Source organism: Kickxella alabastrina, assembly GCF_025024165.1.
Source record: "Kickxella alabastrina strain RSA 675 chromosome Unknown BX661scaffold_2, whole genome shotgun sequence".
Taxonomy (NCBI): Eukaryota; Fungi; Kickxellomycota; class Kickxellomycetes; order Kickxellales; family Kickxellaceae; genus Kickxella; species Kickxella alabastrina.
Window position 1 is genome coordinate 14,506 of NW_026251473.1, and position 27,811 is coordinate 42,316.

The 27,811-nt window shown below is 48.4% G+C and overlaps 9 protein-coding genes across 9 annotated transcripts; 3 read left to right on the top strand and 6 right to left on the bottom strand.

Annotated features, from left to right (window-relative positions):
- Positions 1-1,910: 1,910 nt before the first annotated feature.
- Positions 1,911-4,909, bottom strand: BX661DRAFT_176428 (nucleolar protein 14). Its single transcript, XM_051534326.1, has one exon. It carries the CDS (start codon positions 4,840-4,842, stop codon positions 1,978-1,980), a length of 2,865 nt encoding a protein of 954 aa, XP_051394371.1. The 5' UTR covers positions 4,843-4,909; the 3' UTR covers positions 1,911-1,977.
- BX661DRAFT_176429 (glucosidase II beta subunit-like-domain-containing protein) lies at positions 4,910-7,031 on the bottom strand. The gene has a single exon (XM_051534327.1). The coding sequence runs from the start codon at positions 6,948-6,950 to the stop codon at positions 5,091-5,093; it is 1,860 nt and encodes a 619-aa protein (XP_051394372.1). The 5' UTR covers positions 6,951-7,031; the 3' UTR covers positions 4,910-5,090.
- A 1,308-nt stretch (positions 7,032-8,339) lies between these two features.
- On the top strand, positions 8,340-9,548 carry BX661DRAFT_176431 (uncharacterized protein). The gene has a single exon (XM_051534328.1). It carries the CDS (start codon positions 8,541-8,543, stop codon positions 9,483-9,485), a length of 945 nt encoding a protein of 314 aa, XP_051394373.1. The 5' UTR covers positions 8,340-8,540; the 3' UTR covers positions 9,486-9,548.
- On the bottom strand, positions 9,470-10,727 carry BX661DRAFT_176432 (uncharacterized protein). The gene is made up of 2 exons (XM_051534329.1): positions 9,586-10,727; positions 9,470-9,493 (listed from the first exon to the last, which is right to left on the bottom strand). The coding sequence occupies exon 1, from the start codon at positions 10,581-10,583 to the stop codon at positions 9,594-9,596; it is 990 nt and encodes a 329-aa protein (XP_051394374.1). The 5' UTR covers positions 10,584-10,727; the 3' UTR covers positions 9,470-9,493; positions 9,586-9,593.
- Positions 10,728-11,289: 562 nt separating this feature from the next.
- On the bottom strand, positions 11,290-13,120 carry BX661DRAFT_176435 (Ribophorin I). Its single transcript, XM_051534330.1, has one exon. It carries the CDS (start codon positions 12,850-12,852, stop codon positions 11,356-11,358), a length of 1,497 nt encoding a protein of 498 aa, XP_051394375.1. The 5' UTR covers positions 12,853-13,120; the 3' UTR covers positions 11,290-11,355.
- Positions 13,121-14,461, bottom strand: BX661DRAFT_176436 (uncharacterized protein). The gene has a single exon (XM_051534331.1). It carries the CDS (start codon positions 14,270-14,272, stop codon positions 13,427-13,429), a length of 846 nt encoding a protein of 281 aa, XP_051394376.1. The 5' UTR covers positions 14,273-14,461; the 3' UTR covers positions 13,121-13,426.
- Positions 14,462-15,897: 1,436 nt separating this feature from the next.
- BX661DRAFT_215573 (uncharacterized protein) lies at positions 15,898-16,533 on the top strand (the record flags this gene model as incomplete). The annotated part of the gene is made up of 1 exon (XM_051538757.1): positions 15,898-16,533. One exon carries the CDS (start codon positions 15,898-15,900, stop codon positions 16,531-16,533), a length of 636 nt encoding a protein of 211 aa, XP_051394377.1.
- A 4,363-nt stretch (positions 16,534-20,896) lies between these two features.
- BX661DRAFT_215574 (uncharacterized protein) lies at positions 20,897-23,449 on the top strand (the record flags this gene model as incomplete). The annotated part of the gene is made up of 1 exon (XM_051538758.1): positions 20,897-23,449. The coding sequence occupies exon 1, from the start codon at positions 20,924-20,926 to the stop codon at positions 23,447-23,449; it is 2,526 nt and encodes an 841-aa protein (XP_051394378.1). The 5' UTR covers positions 20,897-20,923.
- Positions 23,450-23,779: 330 nt separating this feature from the next.
- On the bottom strand, positions 23,780-27,126 carry BX661DRAFT_176445 (WD40-repeat-containing domain protein). Its single transcript, XM_051534332.1, has one exon. It carries the CDS (start codon positions 27,035-27,037, stop codon positions 23,810-23,812), a length of 3,228 nt encoding a protein of 1,075 aa, XP_051394379.1. The 5' UTR covers positions 27,038-27,126; the 3' UTR covers positions 23,780-23,809.
- Positions 27,127-27,811: the final 685 nt, after the last annotated feature.

Here is a 27,811-nt window from a genome sequence, read left to right on the forward strand (position 1 = left end):
TAACTAGCGATTGATTCATTAATCAATCGCCGGAGATAAGCTGCAATTCCTTGTATCACAGTTGCCTGTGGTGCCCAAGCTACATTCCAGGCCACTATTCCTATCTTCAAGCACCAAGATCATCAAGATTGTCTTTACGGCCGCAATGTCCATTCCAGATATTGCTGGTTCACATCAAATGTCAACAAGACCTTCACAGCGCCGCCCACACAACACTGCCCCTTTTCAGTTCCACATTGTATTTTTAGAACAGTCATTCCCAATTGATTTAATATACCCACACCTTAACCATTGCATTGCCAACAAACTGTTAAAACCGGGTTCCATGTTTAAAAAGTTAAGATACATTGTGAACAAGATGCATAAATACCAGCGCTATTAATTTACCATTTCTACTCGACATAATAGCTTAATAGCTGTTTAATTGTGTGTGCCACTATTTAGAGGTCTCGGGTATTTCAAATATTACCAAACCCTTTTTTCATTCTCGAATTTAATTGCCATTCGTCCGTTAACATACCCGACTGATTTTGAAACAAATACCGTGATGATATCTGTTAATTAATGTATATGTGTACGGTAAAATGTTTTTTGCGATACACATTTATTTAATTCGGCCATAATCTGAAGTTAATTGTTCTACTTTTTCAAACAAATTACACACCGATTTCTCTCAATAGTATAAATGTCCTTGTTGTTAGAAAGTTTAAGTTTTTCCAGTCCAGAAACATCAGTAGGCTGTGGAATACGAGCATACATACTAAAAAACATATATATATATATGCAATTTAATGAGGTGTTGGTGGTAGTTGTCGTGGTAATATAGCTGATGGGTGTGCTATGTAGGAGGGGGTGTATGGAGCACTATGGTAGTAGTGTTAAAAATGTAGGGATATAAATTTATAAAAGGTTTTATTGCTAATGTTTCTAAAGTACTACTAGCGCCGGCCTCATCTTATATATGTATCTCGTCGCCTTTGTTGTACACATTGCCAATTGTGCACCCCGTTCGTGAGAACTGGTTCTTCTGTAAACAGACCGGTATCTTAACAGGTCAGTGTTGTGGTTTTCGTGTGTGTGCACTCATGTGTGTGCATTGAAAAATGGGGAGCATGTTTGGGCATCATTATAATGGCTCCCTAATTTACGCCTGCATAATCCAATTAGTACCCTGTCAATCGGCATACAGATGGAAACTTGTTTCGCGATTCACAACCTCAACATCCACTTCCATATCTTCAGTTCGTGCAACAGATGAGAATTAAAAAATATAAATTACAATGGGTGGAACGTAGCACAGCTTTTATACGAGTTTTAATAATGGTTGACTTTGAGCTTGAAGGAGCGTGTCATTTTAGTTGGCTAATATGTGAACACATTTTTTTGTGAAACTTAAATATAATCGCAGTCGGCTCTAAAATTGTATTTTAAACAATACCCTCTACACATACACACACGCTATGTGTCTTTTGATTTTGCTGCCATCTGACTTTTTTGTGAAGTTAACACACCCAGGTGTTCAAAGGCATGCCACGCATGTCGGATTAAATTAGCAATGTATTTTACTTGCATATTACTAATGATCCTAATTAAGAATTTTTTGAAATGTGAGATTTCTTTTTTGGTGGTTTTGGAATAAAACACCCTTTTCTTTTGTTTTGCGGTCCAACCCGTCTTCAGTCATATTGGCAAAAGTAAATAATTTGAATAATAAATTTTTTTGTAGACCGCCAAAGGATCCAAATGCCGCGCCCAAATCCAGGCCCTTCCCAAGCATAAAAAAACTGGATAATTTCAATCCTTTTCTTTACATCAAGGCAGCCTATTTATGCCTGACAGTTCAATCCCAACTAAACAAAACCAATGACAGCAGATGGGATTGTCCAACCCCCCCCCCCAATAATAACTACGTTTTTCGTATTATCGTCGTCTCGATTGAAAATATAAAAGTTAGAAATATAGAAAAATTTTACCCTCTTATTCGATCTTTCCCTTTTGCTCTCTGATGCGCATGCGGTCCAGCTTCTTCAGCTGGCTCTGGTCGTTCTCCAGAACACCCCACGCCTTCTTCATCTTGTCGGAGTAGCTCTTGTCCTTCTCGCGCTGCTCGCGCAGCCGCTCGCCAGCAATAAACTGGGCATCACGACGAAGCTCGCGCACGGCACCACGCTTCTCGCGGTTGACCTGGCGGCGCAGCTTGGTGGTCTCGTTGCGGCTGCGGTCGGGGTCGTAGTGCACGTCGAGGCTGTAGCTGGACTCGAACTTGGGTGCGGCAGTATCAATGGCCAGCGGCTTGTGGTACTGCATCTTGAGCGGCGCACGGGATGCCTCCGCCTGCTCCAGCTGCTCGTCCAGGTATTTGCGCAGGTCATCTAGTAGCAGAGAAATCTCGGCGGGCGCCTGCTGCAGCTTGAACTTGGGCAGTCTCTCGCTGATCTTGGCCAGAAGGCACTTGAGCGGCATAAAGCACTCAATAAAGGCCGACTGCGAAAAGTAGCAGCCGATAAACCGGCGGCTGAGCAAAAGGCATGCACGCAGGACGCTGTACTTGGGGTCGGCAGTCAGCGAGCGCGCGCCGCTGTTTTCGCTGGATACCAGCCACGACCAGCGGATGGGCTCGACAGACCTTGAGTGGCACTTTTCAGCGACGGTGATGCGCAGGATCTGGTAAGCCTGGCGCTGGCGGCGCGACAGAGGGAATTGGCCGTCCCAGTCGCTAGCATCGTCGGTGGAGCACACCGAGGCCGCCAGGGTGGCAAACAGAAAGTTCAGCGCCTCGGGGACCAAGCGGCGCGACAGCCGCTGGGTCTCGTGCAGCAGCCCAGTTAGCACCAGACCGCCAGCAATGTCCTTCATCGTGGTGAAGGTATACTGGCTGAGGTATTGGCAGATCGAAACGAGCATGGGCGTGATGACCGTATGGTAACGATCGGACGACGAGAACACCGACACGAAGACGCGCATCAGCGCGATGTCCGACGCGCGCACGCCGTGGTCCGACGCGCTGGGGCCGTGGCGCTGCATGGCGCTCTGGGCGGCCATGTCGCTGGCGCTGGCGCGGATGGCCTGGGTTACGCGCCGGTGGCAGTCGACCACGGCCTGGCGGCAGAACTCGCCGAAGCGCTCGGCGTCGATGGCCGCAAGCTCGCCGATGTGCTTGACGATCTCGTCGACCACAGCGGCGGGGACGGGCGGATCCTGCTCAGCCAACACAGCCAAGTGCTCGGCCAAGATTATGCACAGGTTGCTCAGCTTCTCCTTGTTCTGGGGCGACAGGCGGATGTGGTACAGCGTGCGCAGGCGGCGGATAACAACCAGCTGCTGCTCGAGCGAGTACTCAGAGACGATCTCAAGCCACGCCTCGTAGTCGGCAGGCGCAGAAAAGGTGAAAGGAATCTCATTGCTGTTGGCAGTGGGCTTTTTGACGGCGGTGGCCTTGCTGATCTTTTGCTTGAACTCCTCGCGCTCGGCCTCGCCTCCTGACAATTCGCTGTCGTTGTCCTCTTCATCATCGCTGCTGCCAGCGTCCTCTTCCTGATCGCTGTCGCCATCGTCCTCTTCCTCATCGCTGTTGTCATCATCGTCCTCCTCCTCGTCCTCATCAGACGACTGATCTGCCGCCAGACCCGCTCCCAGGGAAAGTCCCTTGGCAGAAAGAGTGTGGTCAACGTCGTCATCGTCGCTGCCGGCGGGGGCAAAGTCATCACCAAGATCATCAGCAACAGCGCGGCGCTTATTGGCGGTCTTGTACCCCTTCAGCTCGTTGTCGTCGTCGTCGTCGCTATCGACCTCAGTGTCCGAGTCCAGGCCGTCCATGCGGCGCTTGCGGTGACGCTCGGCGCGCTCCAAGCGGTCCTTCTCCTCGCGAGCAGCCTCCTCCTCGGTCTTCAGGCGGTCCTGAGGGCGCGCGCGCTTCTCAAACACGAGCTCACGCATAACAGTGTCGTACGACCGGTCGACACCCTCCTGGCGGCCACCGGCGGCAGCCTTCATCATGGGCTTGTCTGCCGTGTTGTCGTTGTCGGCGAAAAGCAGCGCGCGCACGCTCTCAAAGTCATCGTCGAGCTCGCGGCGGATATCCTCGTCCTGCTCCTTGGCCATCTGGCGCTCGTGCTTGTGCATCTTGCTCTTGGTGATGATCTCCTGCATGACCTCGGCCTTTGTCTTTTTGCGCTCAGAGGACCCGTCGGCGGCCTGGGGCTCGAAGCCGCCGAAATGCACCGCTGCCACGTCCTGCTTGCTGATCGCACCGTTGCCCTCCTCGAACTCGTCGCCACTGCCGTTAAAGTCAAAGTCTTTCATGTCATTGATCGACTGGCCGAAGTGGGTCAGCGACGTGATCTCGCCCTCGATGTCGCTGTTGTCATCGAGGTTGAACATGGTCGAGTTGCGCGCGCGCTTCTGCCTCTCGGCTGTAAACCGCTGCAGCATCTTCTCCTCAGGATCCATCGTCGGGTCGTTCTCTCCGATACGCCGATCGACCATGCCGCCGAGTCGGCTGCGATTGCGGCGCTCCTCGCCAATGGTAGTCTTACGCTTCTCCACAGCGCGCTGCCGCGCTACAGCAACATTGACAGTGTCGTCTTTGCGCTTTAGACCAAGGACATCGAGCTTCTTGCGGTTGACCTTCATCTCAAAGGGGTTGAGTGCCGTCTGGATTGCCCGCAGCTTGTGCCGCCGCTCGGAGGTCTTTATGTTGTTGGCCTTGTGAACACCGCGCTTTTTGTCGCGCTTGGTTATTTGTGATTTGGGGCCGGTCAGGCCGGCGGAGGAGAGCGCCGAGCGCAGCTTCTTCAGCGCCGACTTGTTCTCGCCTTTTGCATTGCCGCTCTGTTTGGCCATTTCAACAGAGAAAATAATTTCAAAAAGAGAGAAATGTGAAAGAAAGGTAAATAAAATAGAGAAATAGTAATGCCAAAAGTCAGGAAAAAACAAGGACAAAGTTGGCTTGATCGAGAGCGAGAGCGAGAGAGTGAGAGTGAGCTCGCAAGAAATGAGGAAAAAAAAATCGGCTACCAATATTTTTTTTATTGTGTCGAAGGATCAGCGGTCGATCAGATCAGCGGATTAAATCGGCAGCCTTTGGGGGCTTACAGCTCGTCGTGGCGCGCTGCAGCGCCTGTTGTTTGGCCTTCGGCAGCATCGGTCATGGGCGGAATGCCTTTGGCCTTTTGCTCCTGCGCCTGCTCTAATCCAGTGTCCTGATCGTCGACGGGGCACGCGAATGGGCCGGTCATCCGCGCGTGGTACTCGCACTTTTCGGGCTCGGTGACAGCGAGCACAGCAATCTCCTCGGCGCACGTGAACGACGCAGTCAGCGAGCGGTGCGGGCCGTTCCAGCACTTTGTGCCCTGCAAGTACTTGTGCACAGCATAGTCCTCACCAGTCGCCGACAACTCACCAAAGCCTGAAAACGACCCCAGACTCTGGCGCGACTTGTCCTTGTTGCTGATCTGCGTGGCACGGTCCAGCAGGCACACCTCGTACGTGTACTCGCCGGCATCCAGTGAGAAGCACTTGTCGTTAAGTGGCAGGTAGATATCGCCGGGGCCGAGGTCCTTGTCGAGCAGCTCGCGCAGGTTGCTGACTGCGCTGCTTAGCGTGTTCTTCTCGCTCTGCAGGTCCCAGAACAGCGTCCGCGCGTCGGCCACCTGCTGGTCGAGCGACTCGCCGTCAGCCTCCTGAGCCGACTCGCCGTCGCCGTCGCCGTCGCCATCGCCGTTGCCTTCAGAGTCGGACAAGACCGCGGCAATCTTGGACTGCGCCTCGGCAGCACGCATGCGCACGCCGTCGATGCCGACGTTTTCAGCCAGCGTGGCCAGCTCGGCCAGGTCCTTCTCACGCACAAGCTCAAGCTCACCAAGCCCGCCGACAGCAGCCTTGACGGCCAGATCATGGTAGTTTTTGTTGTACCCGGCTCGCAGCTCCTCCAGCAAGGCAACAAGCGTGGACACGTCATCCTCGACAGCCCTGCGCTCGCTCTCTAGCGAGTCCAGCGCCTTGCGACACGCCTCGTAGTCCACGTCATCTTGCTTACTGCCGCCCTCGTCGATCAAACGCTCACGCTCGTGGCGATCGGCCGCGTCCTCATTGGCATGCGCCAGCGCGGCGCTCTCGGCATCCGAGTGCGTGTCGACAAACTCAGCGTAGGCTGAAATGGCCTGGGCCACAGCCTGGTCGTTGAACTCAGGGTTGTGGCTGGCGCGCACCGATCTCAGAAGCAGAACGAGTGAGTCGCGGTGGGCGCGCCAGCGGTGCAGCTCGGCCGACACGTGGCGGCGCAGAGCAACCAATTCAGGCAAATGCTCGTCGTACAGCGCCTGGCGCTGGCTCTCTCGCCGGCTCTCCGCTACCACGCGCTGGCTCTCCTCCAGCGCCAGCTTCTCTGTCTCTGCCGCAGAAAGCTCAGCCTCGACGCGCTTCAGCGCCTCTGTTTTCTCGGCCCACTCGCGCTCCTTCCCAAGCCGCATCCCCTGCGCCTCCTCGGCGAGCTCGGCCCTCCTCCGAGCGCCCCTGGTCTCGGCACCGCGCTGGGCATCCATTTTCTGTCTGTGCTGCCGCCCGACATCCTCGCATACGTCAGCGCATAGTCCCGTTTCCCACTCGTCCGAGCCGTCGCAGCACTGTGGGTCGCAGACGCCGTCGTTGACTCGCAAGGACGGGATGCGCGCTGGGATATGGCCGTGGTTCTGGCAGTAGAATGACCCGTTGTTGCACGCCGACGTGCCGGGTTCATCGGATCCGTCAGGGCAGTCGCAGTAGTCGTCGTTGACTCGCCCGAAGGGAATCTCTGCGCTGCCATCGAGGCAGACAAAGGTTCCTTTGCTGTTCGACACGTACTTGGCTGCCAATTGTGGGTCCACGCCACGCACAGCACTCGGTGTGGACTGCGCCTGGGTGGCATGTGAAAGCGCTGCAATTGAAACAAGTGAGATGCGACAAAGATGCATTGGTTTTTTATTATGAAGAATGTAAATGAATTTATAAATGAAATGAGAAGCCGATATTGTGAATTAAAAGTGCGTTCGTTTGGCCAGCACAGAGTGCTATTGGAGGGATTGGAGATGCTGCACGCGCATGCGTAGGCGTGAGGAGACCACGAAGCGCATACAACTCCAATTCTGTGGTGCTGCATGCGAGCAGCGCCTTTACAATGTGGGCTTTTAAATATATTTCAGTTGGGACTATGTGCGGTGACTCTCACCAAATAAGCTCAGCTCAGCTGAGCCGAGAGCTTGCGAGCTAAGTCAATGCCGAGCAGGCAGGCATTAATGCAGCAGCGGCCAGGGCTTTATAGCTCTGCCTACAAAATGGCAGCACAGGAAGGCCCAATAGGAGGTTTCCCCTCAGCTTTTGTTTTAATAAATATTTATTGCTCATCATTTCTGGCGATTACTACACTACGAAGAAGCTACAGTGTACTCGACAGAATCCTCTTTACAGATCTTTATAGATACTTACTGGCATTTTGGATCGAGAAAGCCTGTAGTTTTTACGGGCTTTTTTGCCTCGCGCTTAGAGAGTGAGGGGGAAAGCGTAGAAAGCGCTGAAATAACCTACTGATTCCTACTATAGCCGTGAAGAGTGACAAATTTCCCGGTTCATTTTTTTGTTCTTGCTTGTTCAGCCTGGGTGACGGTTCCGCTGTTACGTGGTAATCGGATTAACTGATTAACAGTAAGTATAATTGTATTATTTTTGGACAGCTGCTGCATGAAAAAAATACATGTTGAGGCTGATGCTGATGCTTATGCTGATGCCGATGCTGATGCTGGTGATCATGCATCGGACGTGGACGATATGTTAAAAATAGCATTTCTATTTTAATTTTCACATATTTTTCTCAGCAGACATTTTTTCTCAGTGAAAAAATGTTTAGTGTGTGCATGAATGTATTTGTCAGGACTTGCGGATACAATGGCACACTAGTAAATTAAAAAAAACAGACTCCCTTCATCAAATAACGAGTAAAAAAGCGATTCATTGCGTAACAAAATGAAATCAAAGAGTAATAATATTGTTGGAAAGCCAACAACAAAGGAAGCACCAACAACTATTAACAAGAAAAAAGCAGGGAAATAAAAAACAAAAACAAAAACAACTACTAAAAAAGGGGAGGGGAGGGGATAAAAAAAAAGCCATTTACTTTTAAATCTAAAAAAAAATAGAGAAGTGTCCCTCAAAAAGGGAATGAAAGAAATGTATGAATGAATAGAAAAATAATGTGAGCGATGCTGCAACCAGCCAGCCAAGTCTGTCAGTCAGTCAGTTTCAAAGCAGCAAATATGCATGCCCAAAAAAAAATAATCAACAGAAAATATGCACGCTTCGTCTGACGACTTTTATTTTCCATTTTCCATTCTTTATTTTTATTTTATTTTATTTTATTTCATTGCTACTAGCAAGCGCAATAATCAGATTTTCATCTTTCTCTTTCTTTCTTTCAGTTATTTTAGTTTTTATTATTTTTTCTGTCTTACTCATTTCGTCAATCAACTTTCTTTTATTTACTAAAAAAAAACTAAATTTCTTTAATTCTTATGAGAACACTTCGCGTTGCGGTTATTCTAAGCGTGGCCATACTGGCCATAGCTCCACAGCTTGCATTGGCGCAGGCTCCAGGACCTTCCGACAGCAGTCTTTCGGAGACAGGGCCGAACACGACACCGGAGACATCCTTGACAATTCCAGATACGACGTCGACCACAGAGTCAGAGACACCTACGTCAACGACCCCCACGACGCCAACGACATCACCAACTACACCGACCACTCCCACGACGTCCACAACACCAACAACGCCCACCACACCAACGATGCCCACAACACCAACATCCACGACGCCAACGACACCCTCGACAGAAGATGGCGGCGACGTAACCGTGACATCCTCGTTGACCATAACCTCGGACCTGCCACCGGTATCCGACCCAGTCTCGGATTCGGTTCCAAACCCAGTCACTGACAAGCCTACGGACACACCAACGCCAACTGCAACTCCGACCAACGATACACTGGCTCCGTCGCAGAGCGACACCACGCACTTGCCATCGGGCAAAGATGAGACATCAGTTGATGACAGCAGCAGGCCAACAGGCGGCACAACAAAGCCATCGACCAATGGCAGCAGCAGCAGCAGCAGCAGTGGTAAGCTGGCTTCAGGAGCCATTGCTGGAATTGTCGTCGCCGTTCTGGTCTTGGTCATTGGCAGTATTGTCGGGTTTATGTTCTGGAGAAGGCACAGGCAGAAGACACAGTATCCCTCTAAGGTTGACGATTACTCCGAGTTCCCAGAGTTTAACCCGTCAGCATCGAACAACAGACTGGGCGGAGGCGGCGGTGGGCACCTCCAGCAGCAGCAGTACTATGGAGATAAGGCCAATGTTGTCCAGCCGGCAGCTAATGTCAGTGCTGGTGTTGGCGCTGGTGCGCATTACCACACGGTCAATGACCCGTCGTTGCTGAGAGAGCTGGACGAAGCTTGAGCCCACAGCTATTTTAGTATAGATTTTTTCTCTTGATTAATGACAACAATATGGACATCAACGGTAAAATAATAGTTGGTAATAATAATATGATGCTAACATATTTTTTTAGCGCGTTTTCTTGGCAGTTGGAGCAGCAGCGGCGGCAGCGGTGCTGATGACGTGTGCGTTTGTGGCCGGTACCCAAGGAACTAAGCGGCTTGTTTTGAGCTGATACGCGCGATAAAGCGGGTACTTAGCTAGTGTAATGCGCTCCGTCAACCCAACCGACGCCCACATCAAAACAATGAGCACCAAGGGGCCGAGCAAATAATGCGCATTATCGCAGTCGCCCAAATCGACTCCTGTAGCCACCGCACAGTAAACCGCAAGCGTAGCCCAAAATGCCTGCTCGCAAAACACATTCGGATGCCTCGAGAACCGCCACAGCCCCTTGTGCACAAAGCCACCTTCCTTCTGCTGGCTGCTGCTGCTGCCTCCGTGTTGTTTTTTCTTTCTCTGCTGGAAATCAAACTGCTGCTGGTCCGCCAGCGCCTCGCCCAAGACCAATGCACACATCAACACTGCCAGCAGAACCTCCAGTGCGCTCCACGAATGCTCCTCGCCGTAAAGCACCAGGAAGCGTGCCGGCCACACAATCAAGTACAACAGGCCCAGCTGGAAAGCAGAAATAAACCCAAAGTTAAACACCTCCCAGGCCACCGTGCCCACGACCGGATGCATCCAGGCGAAGGACTGGCGCACGTGGATCCACCTATAATCCTCTGCGCCAACGCGGTAGTCCCCGCGCCTGATTGAATTATAGCATAGACGCAGTGACCATACAAATACCAGGGCGCAGAGAAACAGCGCGTGAGACGATAGCTGCTTGCCTACAGTGTACTCATGAAGCTGCCAGATCCATTGAATGAGGAAGGTCGGCGGGTAGAGCGGCCAGAGTCGGTCGACGATCGAGTAGTTGCGGCTGCGCCCGCCTTGCGGAACAAAAGTTAGGAGCCAGCTGAGGACCACTGTGGCCCAGAAGTATTGACGCACTGATGCTGACTCTTCGTGCGACGCGAGTGGGAATGACGCGTACACCGAGGAAAGTAAGTCCATTGGTATAAATAATAGAATGGCTTGATTTTGAAAGAAATAGTAGAGACGAAGTGAGGAGGGAGCAGAAGTGGCAATGGCGGATAGGCGGATTTTTGTGGATGGGATGTATTTGTGTTTTGGATTCAGCAATGGAGGCCACCATTCATCATCCACCTTTAGCTAGTGGTGACGGGCTGCTGCCAAGTCTTTTTTCCCTCCATTTTTCAGTAGCAGGATGAGGGTTTCAGAGGATGGAATGAACAAACATCATTAGCGTTCATTCACACGCGCCCTCCACACATTCATTCAACGCTATATTTATAGCTTTTGGTTACACCTTACTGCGCAACTATACAATATAAGTACAAGAGGGATGGGACATGAAAATGCACTTGGGTCTTTCGATTTCTTGTTCCCATATTGCCCAAATACTTGTTTTATTTTATCATAAATTATAGTCTTGGTCGGTATGAAGTCCATTGCTGCATTTCACATTATTCCTATTGCTGCCGTGGCAGCGTGCCTCGGTGTGGCGGCGGCCACGGCTGCTTTAAACCCAAAAACGACCGCTACTACGCACACAAGCACTGACCTGGCGCAAATGACGCTGGTCGACCCGCTATGCCCAACGCCCGACGCGCACAACGTGTATTGCTTCGGACTGGGGCCCTGAGCCCAAACAAACAGCCAAACATTTGATTTTGATTTTGATTTTGATTTTGATTTTGATTTTTCGATTTTTCGATTTTTCGATTTTTCGATTTTCAGTCCTCTAATAACATTAGCAGCCAACTCACTCTGTCTTGGCCTTGTTCTTCTTGGCCAGGCCCCTCTCGACGCGGCTCAGGGCCGACGCCATGCCAAAGGCAATCAGCAGCCAGGCAGCAACCACGGCCGGTTTAATCCACGCAGCCAGGCGGCTGTAGTCGTAGGACACCACAACCGCAAGGCCGAACATGTCGGGCGCCACGTTGTGGCATCGCACCACGACTACCGGGCGGCCGACCGAGTCCAGGTAGTACTTTGTGCGTACCAGCTCCGCGCTTAAGTCAACTGACGCGGCCAGCCGCACGGCAGACGCGCCCTCGGGCAGCGTCACGCGCATCTCGTACTTGGTCACAGCCGTGTTGCGCGCAGCAAGCTCCTTCGTCGACAGCCGGGCCTCCAGCGACGCAGTGGCGGTGATCGGCTCGATCAGAGGCACGCGCAGGTGGTGGCGCGAGCCCTGGCGCCGCAGATACTGCGCCAGCGGCACGCTGTACCCGTGCCACCACGCGTAAACCCATCCGCCAGGCAGCGGGTACCGCGGCTGTAGCTGCAGCACCTTGCGGCTGCCGAGCTTTGCTTGGGACACGGCCGACGTCGACACGTTGCCGATCTGGTCGACAAAGTACATCTCGCGCGCATCGGCCGGCACGCTGACCAACAGCGCCTTGATGAAATTGTCGCGGCCGTGCATATGCTTGGTCATCACCTGCCGCACCTTGTCGAAGCGATCGAGCTGCGGCCCGGCGTTGCGCACCGTGTAATAGTCGCGCACGTGCAGGTCGTCGGCCCACTGGCTGACAAAGTACTCACGCCGCTGGGTCACCGCCTCCATCTGCGCGCCATTGTCCACAAAGTGCACGCCAATCTCACCCTTACCGTCTGCCGCCGTGGCGTTCGTGTACGGGCCGAACGTCACCGTGCCGCCCTTCGCCAGCGCCAGCGCCCCGTCCACGCGCCCGACGCGAGCGACGCGCGTCTTGACCACGGTCTTCTGCTTGCGCGTCGCGTAGTCAGATGTGACCAGTGCGGCGTCAGCCCACGCCCACACCTGGTCCGCCGCCTGCCCGGCCACCGCAGGGCTCGGCTGCACGCTGCCGGCGCCAAACACCAGATCAATGTTCAGCCCGAGCTTCTCCCCTGGCATCAGCCCAGCGCCGCGCAGCCGCACCTCGTACACCTCTGGATCGTCAGAATCCGCTGCTGCCTCTGCCAGGGGCCGGTGGCGGACCAGCGGTAGCGGCGCACCGCTCTTGCGCTCATGCACGTGAATCTGTGCCAGCCGCGCGCACTTGGCCTGTGGGATGCGCAGCTTGTAGCGCGTAAAGGCCAGTGTCGGGTGGTCGTTCTGCACAATGACGCCAAGCTGCTCATGCACGTAGGGCAGCGCCTGTAGGTCGACTGTGCGGATGAGGTTTGTGTTGACGAGGCCGGTGGGTGGATTTGATAAAACCGCTGCCGCGGCGGTTGCGTGGTGGCCGAGTAGCAGCGATGCTGCACAGTAGAAAAACACTGCGACGCGCATCGGGAAGAATAATGAATTGGGAGTAGGCGGATTTAAAGGAACTTTAAAGGAGCTGGGTGAGTCAGTTAATGGGTTGAAAGAAAAAAGAGAAGCCAAGGCTTTGTCGTGGACCACTTACAAAAAACAAAAAACAATAAATAAAAGAGGGATGAAGAAGCGGGCTACATCATCACAAACTTTCATATTTATCTTTCTTTGCTGTCCAATCGCCGCTCACCAGCAGAAAAAATAAAAAGAAGTGTTCCATCCTCGCTTAAGATTTTTATCATTCTTCAATTCAGCTTCCATTCTTTAATTCTAAACTCTAAATTCAAAATTCAAAATTCGAAATTCCCCTTCAACTTGTCTATTTTTTTTCGCGCTCTGTACACATAATGTCTTTCTTCCAGAGATTCGGGCCTCCGCTCGTCGCCAGCGCAGTGGGCGTTGCCGTCGCCACATACACGCTCAAGCCGCTCCTCCGCGCCCAGCAGCAATCGCACCAAGACCGGCTGCAAGAAATCGACGCCTTCAAAAGCCAAGGAAAATCCCAACAACCACCATCAGAGCCTTCTTCAAGAAACTAGTTTATTTTTCATTTGCTCAATTCAATAACACGCTTGATCCCAACCAGCCACTTGAGCTCCGACTCATACGCCTTCACCACCTCCCTGTAAACGCCCAAAGCTTCAGCGTGCATATCAGTATCCAGCAGCGCACACAGCCTATTGAGCTCCGCGATCAGCCGCTCGTCCAAAAGCTGCATCCGCTCCCACAGAACGCCCAGTCGCTTCTCCGTGTCCTCCACCACCCGGCGGTTCATCGCCTCCGCCGTATCTACCATCTGCAATCTCTCACTAAGAATCCGTCTGATACTCAGCTCCATCTCCACGCGACTCTCCAAAGCACCGGCCTCCGTCAAAGAAGCATCTGCATCCGCCTCTGCGTCCTGCGCACCGCCGCCGGCAGCATTGGCTGTGGCATTAGCTGTGCCATTGGCCGTGCTATTTGTAGGTTTAAAGACCGTAGTCGGTGGGTCATTCCAATGCCCGCGGTCCGCATGCCCCTGCCCCGTAAAATCCCTATACACCGATGACGAAGACTCGGTGCGCAACAGGCTTTCACCAGAAACGGGTGTCAATGGTGGTCTGGTTTTGGGCGAACTGTTCGGATCACTTATGCTCGATGGAGGCTTGCTTCTGCTGCTTGGGTTCTTCGGCGTTGTGCTCATGGGTGGTGGCGGCCGCAGTGGTGGTTTTGCTGTAGTTAATGCATTGCTTTTACCGCTGTTGTCGGTGTGGTTGCTTTGTTCGCATACTGGTGGTGTATTGGGTGTGTCGATGCTCGTGGCGGTGGTTGCTGCTGCTGCTGCTGGATGCTCAGTAGTGGATGGTTGTTGTTGTCCGCCAACGAGGTTTTTGATGAACGAGAATATAGGCATTATTATTTAATTAAATAGTGTAAAATAGATTGAAATGGAATTTATATTTGACTTTGAATTAAGGTATAGAAAATAAAAGAGGCAGTGAAAAAAGGAAGAAGAAAAAAGAAAAATTAATGAAAAGGAGAGTGCGTGTGGCTTTTTCAGGCTTCATCCCTCCCCTTCTCGTCTTTTTTTTTAATTTTTTAAATGCTTCTCATACCAACCAACAAAAAAAAAGAAAACAAAATAGGATTATCTCCACTTTTTTTACGTGGCAAATAATGAAAAACAAAACAAAACAAAACAATCCCAATTGCAAATCTAATCTTTTTTGCCTTTGTTGTTTTCAACGCAGTGAATAAAAAAAGGTATGCTTCAAAGAAAAAATATTGAAACAATCCCCCACCTAAAAAAAACAAAGTAGTTAAATTTAGCTGTAAAATTTCTCAACCTTCCCTCCCCCCACACATAGCCAAATTCGAAACATTTAATTATTGTATTTAATTTAATTTGCTGAATGAACGAATGAATGAAGTCGATTAATCGATTAAAGCACTTTTTGGCGATTAGATATTTTGGAAGCACAAAACTCCCTTAATATTTGTTTGTTTGGTTTTAATAAATAAATAGAGAAAATTGGCATTGTGATTCTTTCATTTTCCCACTAACTAGAATGCGCGCCATGCCATTTATTCTTTTGGGATCTATAGACACGACACAATTATTGTACATTTCCTGAACTAGTTTGTAATACATTAGAGGTGCAGCTTGAAAACGGCTATGTAAAATAACTACATTTAAAGTAGTTACCAACACTAGCTCAATGACTCAATGTATTTTTTAAAGTTTGAAAATGCGTTTGTAAAGCACTCGACTAATGTAGGAAATAGTTGGCTTACAATCCTGTTATTGAGTTTTTGTATCACAGCTCACTCAAAATCACACGGTTTATTTATGACCCCGGAAATACCCTAAAACGAGGGGCGACCATTTCACAGAATTCAAAGCCAGCGCTCAAGGATGAAGCCAGGGCCGCCATTGAGTCCAACATCAAGTTAAGATGCTGGAACCGCGTCATTCCATCGGAATGCAATTTGGTTCTGATATTCCCATATTGTTGCAAAGTTGGTGAGCGCCACCAAGCATTCAAACGCACTGGTAGACTGCCAATTGATGCAAATGCTGTGCCCAAGCCAAACGCTACTCCCAAGCGCAACAAGGCTGGATGCTTTTTATTATTTTCCTTACATCAAGAGACAGCTATCAACTGCCTTGCAGCTCAATCCTCATTGGTTAAACACCCCAGTGGCCATGAAGCGGGTGGAGGACATGGTCCAAAACTAGAAAGATTTATAATAATGTTCTTGGTTTTAAATATATCTTTCATCATATTTAATATAATTAACACAGAGCATAATAGCATTTTATCCCAACTTTTTTTATTGATAAACAGTGTAAATGTGCATAAAGATCAAACTCAAATAATATTTTATCTTCTTTGAATTCCAAGCAGCTGCTGTAAATATGATATTTAAGGCATGCCTAGTCTACCAACTTTTTTTTTACCTCATACTGCCAATTCTATTCTCATATTATTTTTCCACTACTTTTTTTTCTGGCTGAGTAAAAAAAAGCAATACAAAATGGTTTGTGTTATTTGCCTCGAATCCTTGTTTATTGCACAAGCACCTACCACTACAACCACTGGTAACGCTCGTGTTACTAGCACTAACTCCAACCAGCGACAATCCATAAAAGTGCGCCCTGCGGCGCTCACCTGCGGCCATGCCTTCCACCAAATCTGCGCCCAAACCTGGCTATCAACCTCGCCCAAATGCCCTATCTGCCTCGAGCCACAATACGGCCCACCACTGCCCCTATTTTTTGAGATCGAACAAGATGACATACAATACGCCCAGCCAACCAGTGTTGAAATCGCTCAGGCAATAACTAACCGAATAAATGGACTTCACGTGAATGATACTCTAGAAGAAGCTGAAGACATGGCTGATATCCATTTAAAGGTTGCTGAGAATATCAGCAAATTGACTTCTGAACTAAAAATACAAGGAGAGGAACTAAAGGCAAAATTAAAGCAGGTTGGCGAGTTGAAAAAGGGATGTGGAAGACTGTATGCAGCGTTGGCGAGGAATGACGAGGCTATCGGCGCGTTGAAGGAGATAATTTGCGAGAAGGATGGAATTATTAAAATGTATGGAAAACGACCAGACACATTGCGCAGTTATTCTGCTGATAGCAAAGATAAAGGTGATGTGTAGGGTGCCTATAAAGGGCTGGTAACTTTGAATGGGCATGTGGTTTTATTTTTATTTTTATTTTATTAATAATAATTGCTAAACAATGCCAATCAATTGCTTATCTCATGATAACTCGATCAATCACATTGGGCATCGGTTGGCCAAAAAATTTTATATAAAAGGTTTAATGGATATCCTGTCGACATGAAAAAATTGTATGCTTTTATTATATAAATAATTATGTTCTTATTTGCTATGAAAATCGACAAATAAAATTCATGTGCCAAGATATTGTTCGCATGTACATAAGTATAAAAAATTGGTTTTTTCTTGACACTCAGCCAAAAAATCAAACATGCAAGTAAGTGGGCATGCAAATGGCTAGCTGCTTTATTTTATAATTAGGTCTGAAATAAAGTGAATAAATGTTTTTTTAAAATGTTAATAGAACAAATATATAAGTAATTTAACAAGCGGTTTAGTTGTCGTGCTCTATAAAAATATGGGTCTGAATCGATATATTCAAGTCTTGAAAATTACTTTTTTTGAACTGAAAAAGGGGGCAGCGCTGTGCGGGCAGTGCTGTAAACATAATGTTCCTTGATGTTAGCCAGCAATAACAGAAACATGTATAGCGGCTATGAGGGCAATCTTGATTCTTGAAAAGGGAAGGTAGTGGCTTGAAATGTGTGCTGGGCACCACAAAATTTCGATTTGGGTTATTTAAAAGGGGTAAAGAAGAGACCTCTGATTAATATTATTTTTTACATTTTGGACAAGAAAAATAAGCTTTGGGCCCTAAACAGGACTATATCCACTATCAAGATAGTGGCCAATAACTGATCGGCATTGTATTAGTTATTAGATCACGGAATATAATTTGTTTTGTTATTACCATGTAGGAAAACGTATAAAAGGGACGAGATGAAGTACTTCATCATTTGTGTTGGAATATAGGAAAAACGTTCTATGAACGTGTAGATAAACTATAATGATATAAAGTATATTTAATAAATAAGTGCTATGCCCTGTGAAAAGTAAAGAATAGAAAGCATATTTCTTTGGTCACTGTGTGACTTATTGTTTGTATTGCTAAACAGCCAAGACTGGTTAATCAGTTGATCACCATTAACCAATAATTTGTTCTCCTCATGGAGGAATATACTCCCTTTTTATATTATTGACTTGATACATCTTTTTACAAAGTATCATGTGTTTTTTAGGCATTTATAAATAAATACAAAGCCTAGTGGATGTGTGTGTATGAAATTAAGAGTATATAAATAGGCTTTACGTGACACAGTCAATAGTAAACCTGTAAGTAAACACAAGCTGCTTTTTTATTAAGAATGTATTGAAAATAAAATAAATTGTACATACACTTTTTTTTCTGAATTATTGCCCATAAAAAAGAAAAATATTTGCATTGGCTGTTAAAATTAATATATATATATATATGGTACTGTTATAGTAAGAGGGGGTGTGAGGAGCACTAGTTGTCTAGTGTTAAAAGTTAGGGGTGATTTTATAAAAGGTTTTATTACTGATGTTTCTAAAGTACTACTAGGGGCCAGCCTCATCTTATATATGTTCCCAGTCGCCTTTGTTGTGCACATTGTCCATTGTGCGCTCCGTTGGTGAGAACTGGATCTTCTGCGAGTAGACCGGTATCTTGGCAAGTCAATGTTGTGGTTTTCGTGCGTGTACGCTTATGCGTGTGCATTACAGAATGGGGAGCATGTTTGGGCATCAATGTAATGCCTCCCTGATTTACGCTTGCGTTATCCAATTAGCGTCCTATCGATCAGCGCGCAGGTGGAAACCTGTTTGGCGATTCTCGACCTCAACATCCACTTCCATATCTTCAGTCTGCGCAACAGTACGTTCTTCGGTTTATAATTTCACAATATTTTTACTAATACCCATTAAATACATTCACTTTTTCTATTACCCGCTCATCAACATAAGTCGCGCTTCAACATACCTACAAGGCACAATTGTCAGCATAGCATACATATCCAATAAAGGGAATATTATCGTAGATGTTTATTCATCCAAATGTAAAGATCTGGCGAGCTTTGGCGTTAAACAGTTTACAGTTCAGCCTAAGGTTAGAATTACAATTTTTATTCAATATAAAATTATTCCAAAAATAGATAACCTTGAAAAAATAGCCAATAAAAATATTATTCTCAGTTATATTGGCGGAAGTAAGCAGCTCGACAACTCACTCACTTTCGCCGAAAACAATATAAAGGAACATGTAAGGTTGACTATAAAAACTTGTAAAAAGCCCCCGCCAAATTTAAATATACCGCACACACCCACACTTACTCCTTCAATTTCACGCAGAGGAAGTAATGCATCAACAGTCTCAACAGTCTCAACTTCAAGTTATCCATATCCGGGGACGTGTGGTTATGAACCATATGTGGCAGGGCTGGCTAATAATATGAGATTGGATTATTGTACTAAGAAAACTAATAATTAGTACTGTCACAAAAATAATATTTTGCATTTATCCTATTGTTGCGCAGCCCGAGGATATAGAAGTGGATGTCAAGGTTGAGAATCGTGAAACAAGTTTTCATCTGCATGCCGATCGATAGGGTACTAATTGGGTTATGCAGGCGTAAATTAATGAGGCACAATAATGATGCCCAGACATACTCCCCATTTTGCAATGCACACGCGTGAGTGCACACACACGAATACCATGATATTGACTTCCCAAGATACTGGTCTGCTCACAGAAGAACCAGTTCTCGCCAACAGAGTGTATAATTGGCAATGCGCACAACAAAGGCGACGAGATACATATAAGACGAGGCCGGCCCTAGCTCTACTTTTGATTCCCTTGGTAATAAAAACTATAAAAAAAAACCTAAACATAATTTTAACACTAGCTGACTAGCGCTCTCCCGAAATCACAACACTAGTAATATACCAGTCCAACTGGTTTCATATAATTATATTTTCAAGTTTTTTTAATGGTGTGGGTTTTTATGTTTTAAATATAAAAGTTTAACTGATAAACTGCAACTCCCAAGCCACCATTGGGGTTTCTCAGATGCTTGTAGACAAATGGGACATTAGAAAGCTGGTCGCCAAGTCTAACCAAGAGTATCTTGGGCGACTAGTGCTGCCTTTGTTCCAGACCTGCAAGGAGCCACTCAATATACAATGGGTGCAAGGACATGCAGGGACAGAGAAAACAAAAAAGCAGACATTGCTGCTAGCACAGCCCACCCACAGTTGGATCTCTTGTGGTACAAGAAAATCCGGCTTGTCCCCGGCGAGTGATTCATTAATCAATCACTGGCTAATTACCTACTTATGTGTGCATATGAATTCCCGCATACCCAAGTACCAATGAATATGAACAGTAGAGGCTGTTCATCCCTTAGCCTTCTTTTAGTTCATTTTTGGAATATATACATATACTTTTTAACACAACATCTCTGCTTACTGCAATGGGGATGGAAACCAACAGACAAAAAATGTTGGCTCTTTGTGGGGGACATGATCATGCCTTGCCTACCAAACAGGCTTTGCCACCAAGAGCATGATGACTGGATGAGCAAGGCACTGATGGAGCAGATCATAACAGTGCACTGAGGAGGAAATTATCCTTGCAGATATATTGGCACCAGCATTGGTAGAGGCATCGGAAGGGGCAATAACAATGACACTGATGCCAAACACACTGTTAACGAGTGAATTCGATCAATGTACTCATAAAACTATATTCAAACACTAGGAAATAAGAAAAGAGAGCACTAATAAATGTTATCGTTTTGCCCTTTTATTGGTTGATGGCGATCAACTGATTAACCAGTCTTTGCTGTTTAGCCACACAAACAATAAGTCACACAGTGACCAGAGCAATATGCTCTCTACTCTTCACCGTTCACAGTGCATAGCACTTATTTATTAAGTATATTTTATACGATTATAGTTTATCTACATGTTCATAAGACATCCTATATTCCAACGCGAAATAACATTTTTCAATTGAATTTTTTACGTCATAGTGCATTTTAATACTGAGTTTATTCATGGCTTTGCCCACTTGCATGGGGTAATTGCGTGACTGTCTACCAAGGCGGCCATTTTAAATATTCTGCGACCTTTGGAAATTTACTGCTTCTAGCCAGCATCTTATATTAAATGCAAATGCCTGTATAAAAGTCATTACTGTAGTTACCTCTGCCGTACTATTGACAATATAATACAGCCGCGCATATTATTAATGTCTCTCAAAAACAACCTTGCCAATTTTTTTTATGCTAACTAGTCAAGCATTCCACATGCCAATGCTGTATATTTGTGGAGAAAACAAACATTCCCCAGTTTGCTTCCGTTAAACATTATTTGGATTATACATTATCGTTTGCACAAAAATATTATAATGAAGCTTTGTTATTCACCAGCTTTTCAGCTACTGGCATGTGCACTGTCTATGGGGCAGCTTGTGCCAGGGGCAATATCAGTAAACGCTTCCAGTACTACAGTGTCAGCAACAATTACACCAGAGTTGCCTTCCACGAATTCGGCAAACAATGTGTACAGCATTCCGCATCCGTTTGGATATATAGTTTTAGGACGCCTCCCATTCCGCATTTCATTTGAGCCCAATACTAAAAAGTCAACTGCACCTCTTTCTCCGATTACCAAATCATTGTTGTCAATGAGCATTTGCGATGATCTGGGCTCCGATTCTTCTCCCAGTGGATGCTTGACAACACCCACGGTTGACAAAACGCCTTCACCCACATTCACAGCACCGGGTATAGGATCTGCAATGACGACTGTCCAGCAGAAAATTGCTATGCTGGAAATTGGCAGTGGACCAACCTCGCTGTTACACAGAAAGCACAAAAGAGACACTGCTGAATTGACGGCATCTGCTGATGAAACCGATCTTGAGTTTGGGAGCAGTAGGTCACTTGAGACTACATTGTCAACTTTGTTGGATAAATTTGGCAATGAGAACAGTGCCACAGATGAAAAAACATTGGGCAAAGATGTTGACAATAACATAGCCTCAAGCGGAATTGACGGTAGCCAGAGTGCCAAGTCAAGCAAGGAATCAAGTAAGGAATCAAGCTCCACGTTCAGTTCTAAACCATTGCTGTGGCAATCTGAAAAGCCAACCACTGATTCAAGCTCAGTGCAATCATTTTCTACACTTGCAATCCCAAGCCTTAAGCCCACGTTGGAGACCACCTTAACCTCTAGCTCGAGTTCCAGTTTGGGACCCAGCTCTGAGTCCAGCATAGCAGCACCTTCAGCCTATATTTTAATTCCAAGAATAACGTTTGGATCCGAGTTTATTTCAGGAATTAGCACATCCTACAGCACATATTTTAGCACTGCTTGCACTACGTTGCTCAGCTCGGCATTCAGTCTGCCACCCCCATTAGCTTTAATCTTAGACTCAAGTCTGGATATTAGCTCAGATATTAGTTCTGACATTAGCTCGAATATCAGCTCAGACACAGAATCAGCTGTTACTTTGGACACCAGCTCAGTGAAAACCTTAGTACCATCATCCAGCACAGATTCCAACTCTGAACTCAGATCTGTATCTGAATCTGAATCTGAATCCAAGTCAGAACATAGCTCCAGCCTTAGCTCAGTCGAGGAAATTGATATCAGCTCTGTTGCAACTGTAGTCTCGCCAGACACCACAAAAACTAGCTGGGTCCGCAGCTCAGATGTGGCTTTTGACACAAGCTCAGTGACAGCCTTGGTTTCGTCATCCAGCTACACATCAAGTTTTGAGCCATTATCACTGGACACTGGCATTTCTCCTACCCAGTTAGACAGTTCCACCATTTTTGACAATGTCGAATCAAGCACAGAGTTTACTACATTGAACATTGTGACCCTGGATATTCCGCGCTCACCCATCCTGGCAAGCATTGAAATCAGTAGCACAGAAAGCATGAACAGTGCCTCTGTGCTCCAACAGCCATCATCCACTATTACTGCCAAGAAAATAGACACTGTGGTAATGTTGTTGAGCTCTACAGTTTCTCAAGATTCTTCGTTGGTGGCTGCATCATCTTCTGAATTAACATTTGGATTGTCATCTGATTTATCATCCATAACTCAGGAGTCTACATCAAGCATATCCTCTTTTGAAACCGAAATAGCAACAAACGAATCGTCAACTGAATCGCCAACTGAATCGTCTTCAGAGCTGTCATTGACCTCAGAAGCATCTACTACTTTGTCCTCTGGATTGATCTCTGGATCATCTGCTGGACAGCCATCATCATCTGAAGAATTTACCACTTTGATCGAAAATCCAACCAGCACTTCATCCGTCGAATTGTCCACTGAATTTTCATCAACTTCTGAAGGATCCTTTTCTGTGGTCTCAGAGCCATCCTCAGAACTGTCCTCAGAATCATCCTCAGAATCATCTGTCAAGCCATCATCGTCTCCAGCCGAGTTGTCTATTGTGACTGAAGCAACAACAACTGGGACGTCTTTCAAGGTGTCCCCCAAGGAATCTTCTGAGGCATTCTCCGAGGCGTCTTCTAAGACAACCTCCCCATCCTCTTTAGAAACATTACCAACCACCGAACAAGTATCTATTGATTCCGTATTATCTACAGATTCAGAACCCTCCTCCTCATCATTGGACTCATTCCCGACATTGTCTGCGTCATCTACATTATCGTCAACAGCAGCAGCCGATCAAACCCCAGTAACTAAACCCGTTGACGATGGCAATAAGGACAGTAACGGCGATGAAGACAACAATGATGCTGTTAAGGACCGATGCGCTACTGGAATGCTCCGGTGTACTAGCGACAGAAAGTCATTCGACACTTGCTTGTATGGAAAATGGGGCGTCATTAGGGCGTGTGCCAATGGAACGAGATGCATTTCATTGCCTAATAACAATATCGTCTGCGGATAAAAATTATCAGCCATTTAAAGTTTTTTTATTATATTTCAATTACAATCATATTCCAATTACTTTAAAATAATTCATAATATGTTGTTTATGTGGTGCCCAACACACATTTCAAGCCACCATCTTCCCTTTTCAAGAATCAAGATCGCCCTCATGGCCACTATACACATTTCTGTTATTACTGGCTGACATCAAGGAACATTATGTTTACAGCGCTGCCTACACAGTGCTGCCCCCTTTTTCAGTTCAAAAAAAGTCATTTTCAAGACTTGAATATATCGATTTAGACCCACATTTTTATAGAGCACGACAGTTTATATGTAACATGAATTGGAAAATAAAAGAAATGTATTAATAAATAATTCAAATATCTATGGCTTCTATACCAATCCCAGCAACCAGACACACATCCACATTGTCCAACCGCACAACGCTCATTGCAGACGGATCCGCAACCTGCGTAAAGCCCATATCCTCCAACTCAATAGACAGCTCCTCTCTATCCACAGAAACCGCCCACTTTGCCACTCTTTGGTCTGTCGCCACCGAGCACACGCCTCCATCACTCATAAACGCAACCCCCTGCACCGACGACGCATGCGCGCAAGCATATGTTGCTCTTCTCACAACCACATCCACATTTTCATCCACATTCAACCCAGTGATACTAAGGTCCAGCTCACACACAGTCAGGCTGTTGTCATCACCGCCGCTGGCCAACAGCGCACGCGAGTCCGCCAAGTGCTTGACATCAATGGTGTTGACGCCTGATTGGTGAATACCCGGAAGAACACATATGGGTGGGCCCAAATCACCCGTGCGCGACAAAGAGGGAGTGGGCCGCGTGTATACAGAAACATCCCATAGGATCACTTGTCCGTCTGTCGCCCCGCTCAGCAACACCGTGGAGTCACCATATGAAAGCACAGCAAGTGACAGAACGCAATGCGCATGGGTGTGCTGCTTATCCGAAGCCACACAAGTGAACCCATTGAGGGGGTCAAGCTTCCACAGCCGAATGGAGGCGTCAGAGTATGCGGCCGCGACCAGTGTATACTCCGAGTGGTTTCCATGGGGTATTAGGGTGAGCTGCATGATGCGCAGCGAATCGGAGGACTCGGTGGGCGCCACAGCGCTCTCCAACAGGCTGCTGCCGTCCAGGCTCCAACAGCGCAGCTCGCTGTTTCCGCCGGCGGACAGCAAGCAGTGAGGGGTGACGAAAGTAACGCATCTTATAGCCGACCCATGCCTCCTCGCCTGCGCCCTCAAGTGCAGTGCATTATTGGCGTACTCATAGACACGCACAACGCAGTCCTCGCCGCCCAATGCTATGAGATTACCCATGGCTGTGATGCTGCGGATATCCAGAGACGAAATGCCTGGGGTCAAATAGCAGCTGCTGCAATCCGCAAGGGTGTGGTTAGGGGGCGGCAGCAGCTTGTATGTGAGCAGCTGCAATTTTTTGAGGAATGCACAGCGGATATGGTTTTCTGAAGTGCGCGTCAAGTGCCATTGCTTGTTGCCGCCGGCGCACGCTATGGACAATAGCTTGAGGCCATTGGGGTCAATTAGATCCATGTGTTTGCGGTAGAACGTCACTGCATGTATCTCGTTGGCGCCGAACAGGACCAGCTGCTCGACCCACCCGGCTGTCAGCCGTTGGCTAGAAATACGACTCACGACAGCAGTGCGGCGGTTCTGGTCGTTGTCAGGCTGGTTAGCCAATGGGCCGGTGCGCTCGTGCTTTGAGTCTCCGGAAGTACGCACTGTGTGTGCAATCTCCAGGACAAAGCGCTGCATCATGCCGTCGCGGCCGCCTGTTACCAGAACGCAACGCTTGCGGGCACCCTGGTCATCACCATAATCACAATTATCATTAGCTGAGGGCGGCAGCTGATGGATGAGCAGCGATGATACAGTGAATTTGTCATGAGCGGATGCCCAGCAGACGGCAACATCCAGGTGCGCAACGCCATTGCGGTCCACGTCATACTCGTCAACAGGGCACTCAATCAAATCCGTGGGCACATCGTAAATGTACAGCGCGCCCTTGGCCGACCCAACGGCGGCCCAGCCCAGTGCAAGGCTAACAGCGGCAGCGGAAAAGTCAGCATTCTCAGGCATCCCGAATGTCGCCACAACAGACCATGCGGGCTGGCCACCGCCAAGTCTGACGCGCGACCAAACGGCCTGATGGTTGGAATCAACCGTGATCAGATCATAAAGATCATCGCCTAGCTCATTCACAGGCGGGGCAACAATGGTTAAATGGCGCACGGCAGAGGAGTGCAGCCGAGCGACCCGCGGGGAATCCCCCCATGCCGGGCAGACCAGCATAACGCAGCCATCGCGCTGGCCCACAGCTGCCAATTGGCCCGAGACCGAGCCAGCAACCATGGCATATCCCTCGGGTACGCGCGCCCACACGCGCCAACCAGCTCCGGCATCCTTGCGCAGCACACACCCAGAGTCCATGACAGCCAAAAGACCGCCGCTGCCGCCGAGCAGCGCCAAACCGCGGATATGCTCGGTGGCTCGCGCGCCTGCAAGATACTCCTCCTGCGCAGGCATCGGCTCTGCAAAAAGTCCATCGGCATCAATGAGCCGTCCGCCAGCCTCGCAAACACGCCAGATGCGCACTGAGCCATCGGCCGCGCCCGACGCCACCAGGGTCTGCGACGGATTGGTGGCCAGCGCCCAGACGTTCTTCTTCGCCTGCGTCCACGCATCTACCAAGATGCCTTGATTGGACCAGACCCGGCATGTGCCGTCCTCCGAGGCGCTGACAATCAGGTGGTCCAGCAGGAGGCATGTCCATATGCGTGCCTGGTGGCCGAACAGCGCGGACACGGCTGTGCCGTTTTCGAGGTCCCAGAGCCGCACCGTGCGGTCGTCCGATACCGACGCTATGCGGCGGCTGTCGTGGCTAAAGCACAGGCCAAAGACCACGCCCTCATGGCCACGCAGTCTCCAGATCACCGGCGAGTCTGTCGATGCCCCGCTGCTGCTGCTGCTGCTAGTAATCCACTGAGGCTTCCAGATGAGAACCTGGTTAAACACAGTTCCTGAAGCCACTTGCATCTCAGCTACAGTGCGGCCATAAAGTGCTGCCGCGTACAAAATGCAGTGCTCCTCGCACTGTGCCCGCCACTCCTCTGCGCCCGATTCCGGATCGTACACTACAACGTCATTATGTGCAAACGCCAAAGCCACCAGCCACCTGCCGCTCGCCTCATCCAACACCCAGTGCGCGGCCTTGATCCAATCATGCATCGTATGCTGCGACTGCACAATCGCCGCCGAACCATCTGCTGTGCCCACTGTAATAACAGACCATGATTTGGATCCGAACACGAGCACAGTGGGATGTGTTGTGTGCGGGGATCCTCTCTTCTGGACAATAATTCCGTGGATGCGCTGGAAGCTGGGAAGCGCCCGAATGAGCTTGGATTGGACTGTGTGTGTGTGCGTGTTGTAGATGGTGAGCGCGGTGCCAGAGCCGGTGAGGAGGAGGCTGTCGGTGAGAAACTCGGCTGCGGTTACAGGCAGGTGGGACAGACGGGCCGCAGAAACCGCTGATAAAGCGTCCATGAATGACTAGTAAAAAACAATGGAATTGAAATTGGAAATTAGAAAACGATAGAAAAAGGTTTATCGAAGAAACGAAATGTTAGGGCAAGTGTGTAAACACAATCTCTAAGGTTACCCCCCCCCCCACCCAGGCTGGGGGGCATTACAGTGCAGTGTTGATCAGAATTCGAACGCAGATAAAAAAAATGAAACAAAAGATGGGCGCATACATGGATCAATGCGTGGGTTGATCTTTTTTCCGAGTCTACTCAAGCCATTTCTTTTCTTTTCTTTTCTCTTCTCTTTCCGCCAGAAATTTATTTGTATTTAATTTTATTCCTTGTTATCCAATTCAGCTTTTTTTCAGCTCCAGCTCCAGCCATGGCCTCACACGACCCCGACACAGCGAACGACACAGCGAACGACACAGCGAACGATACAGCAAGCAACGCAGCGAACGACATAGTGAGCAACACAATAAATAACACACTGAATGACACACCAAATGACATAGACGCAGAGATAAAGCCAATCAACGTGTCACGGCAGTTTCCGTCGCTCGTCAAGCTCTCCTCGCTGCTCGCCCAGACGCTCACGGAGCTCAAGCGCACGGCCAAGCAGCTCAGCAAGGGCGGCACCACAAATGACGCACATGTGCTCTCTAACTCTCGGCCGCCGCCAATCTCGGAGTTTCTCGACCATCTGCGCGGGCTCCAGGACGAGCTGCGCACAGCTGAGCCGATGGTCTCGGGCGGCATCCACGTGGACGCACTGGGGCTCAAGGATCGGCAGGTG

What these genes read in the sequence shown, in the direction of transcription:
- BX661DRAFT_176428 (XM_051534326.1), bottom strand. Translation starts at nt 4,842, where the DNA reads ATGGCCAAACAGAGCGGCAATGCAAAAGGCGAGAACAAGTCGGCGCTG.
- BX661DRAFT_176429 (XM_051534327.1), bottom strand. Translation starts at nt 6,950, where the DNA reads ATGCATCTTTGTCGCATCTCACTTGTTTCAATTGCAGCGCTTTCACAT.
- BX661DRAFT_176431 (XM_051534328.1), top strand. Translation starts at nt 8,541, where the DNA reads ATGAGAACACTTCGCGTTGCGGTTATTCTAAGCGTGGCCATACTGGCC.
- BX661DRAFT_176432 (XM_051534329.1), bottom strand. Translation starts at nt 10,583, where the DNA reads ATGGACTTACTTTCCTCGGTGTACGCGTCATTCCCACTCGCGTCGCAC.
- BX661DRAFT_176435 (XM_051534330.1), bottom strand. Translation starts at nt 12,852, where the DNA reads ATGCGCGTCGCAGTGTTTTTCTACTGTGCAGCATCGCTGCTACTCGGC.
- BX661DRAFT_176436 (XM_051534331.1), bottom strand. Translation starts at nt 14,272, where the DNA reads ATGCCTATATTCTCGTTCATCAAAAACCTCGTTGGCGGACAACAACAA.
- BX661DRAFT_176445 (XM_051534332.1), bottom strand. Translation starts at nt 27,037, where the DNA reads ATGGACGCTTTATCAGCGGTTTCTGCGGCCCGTCTGTCCCACCTGCCT.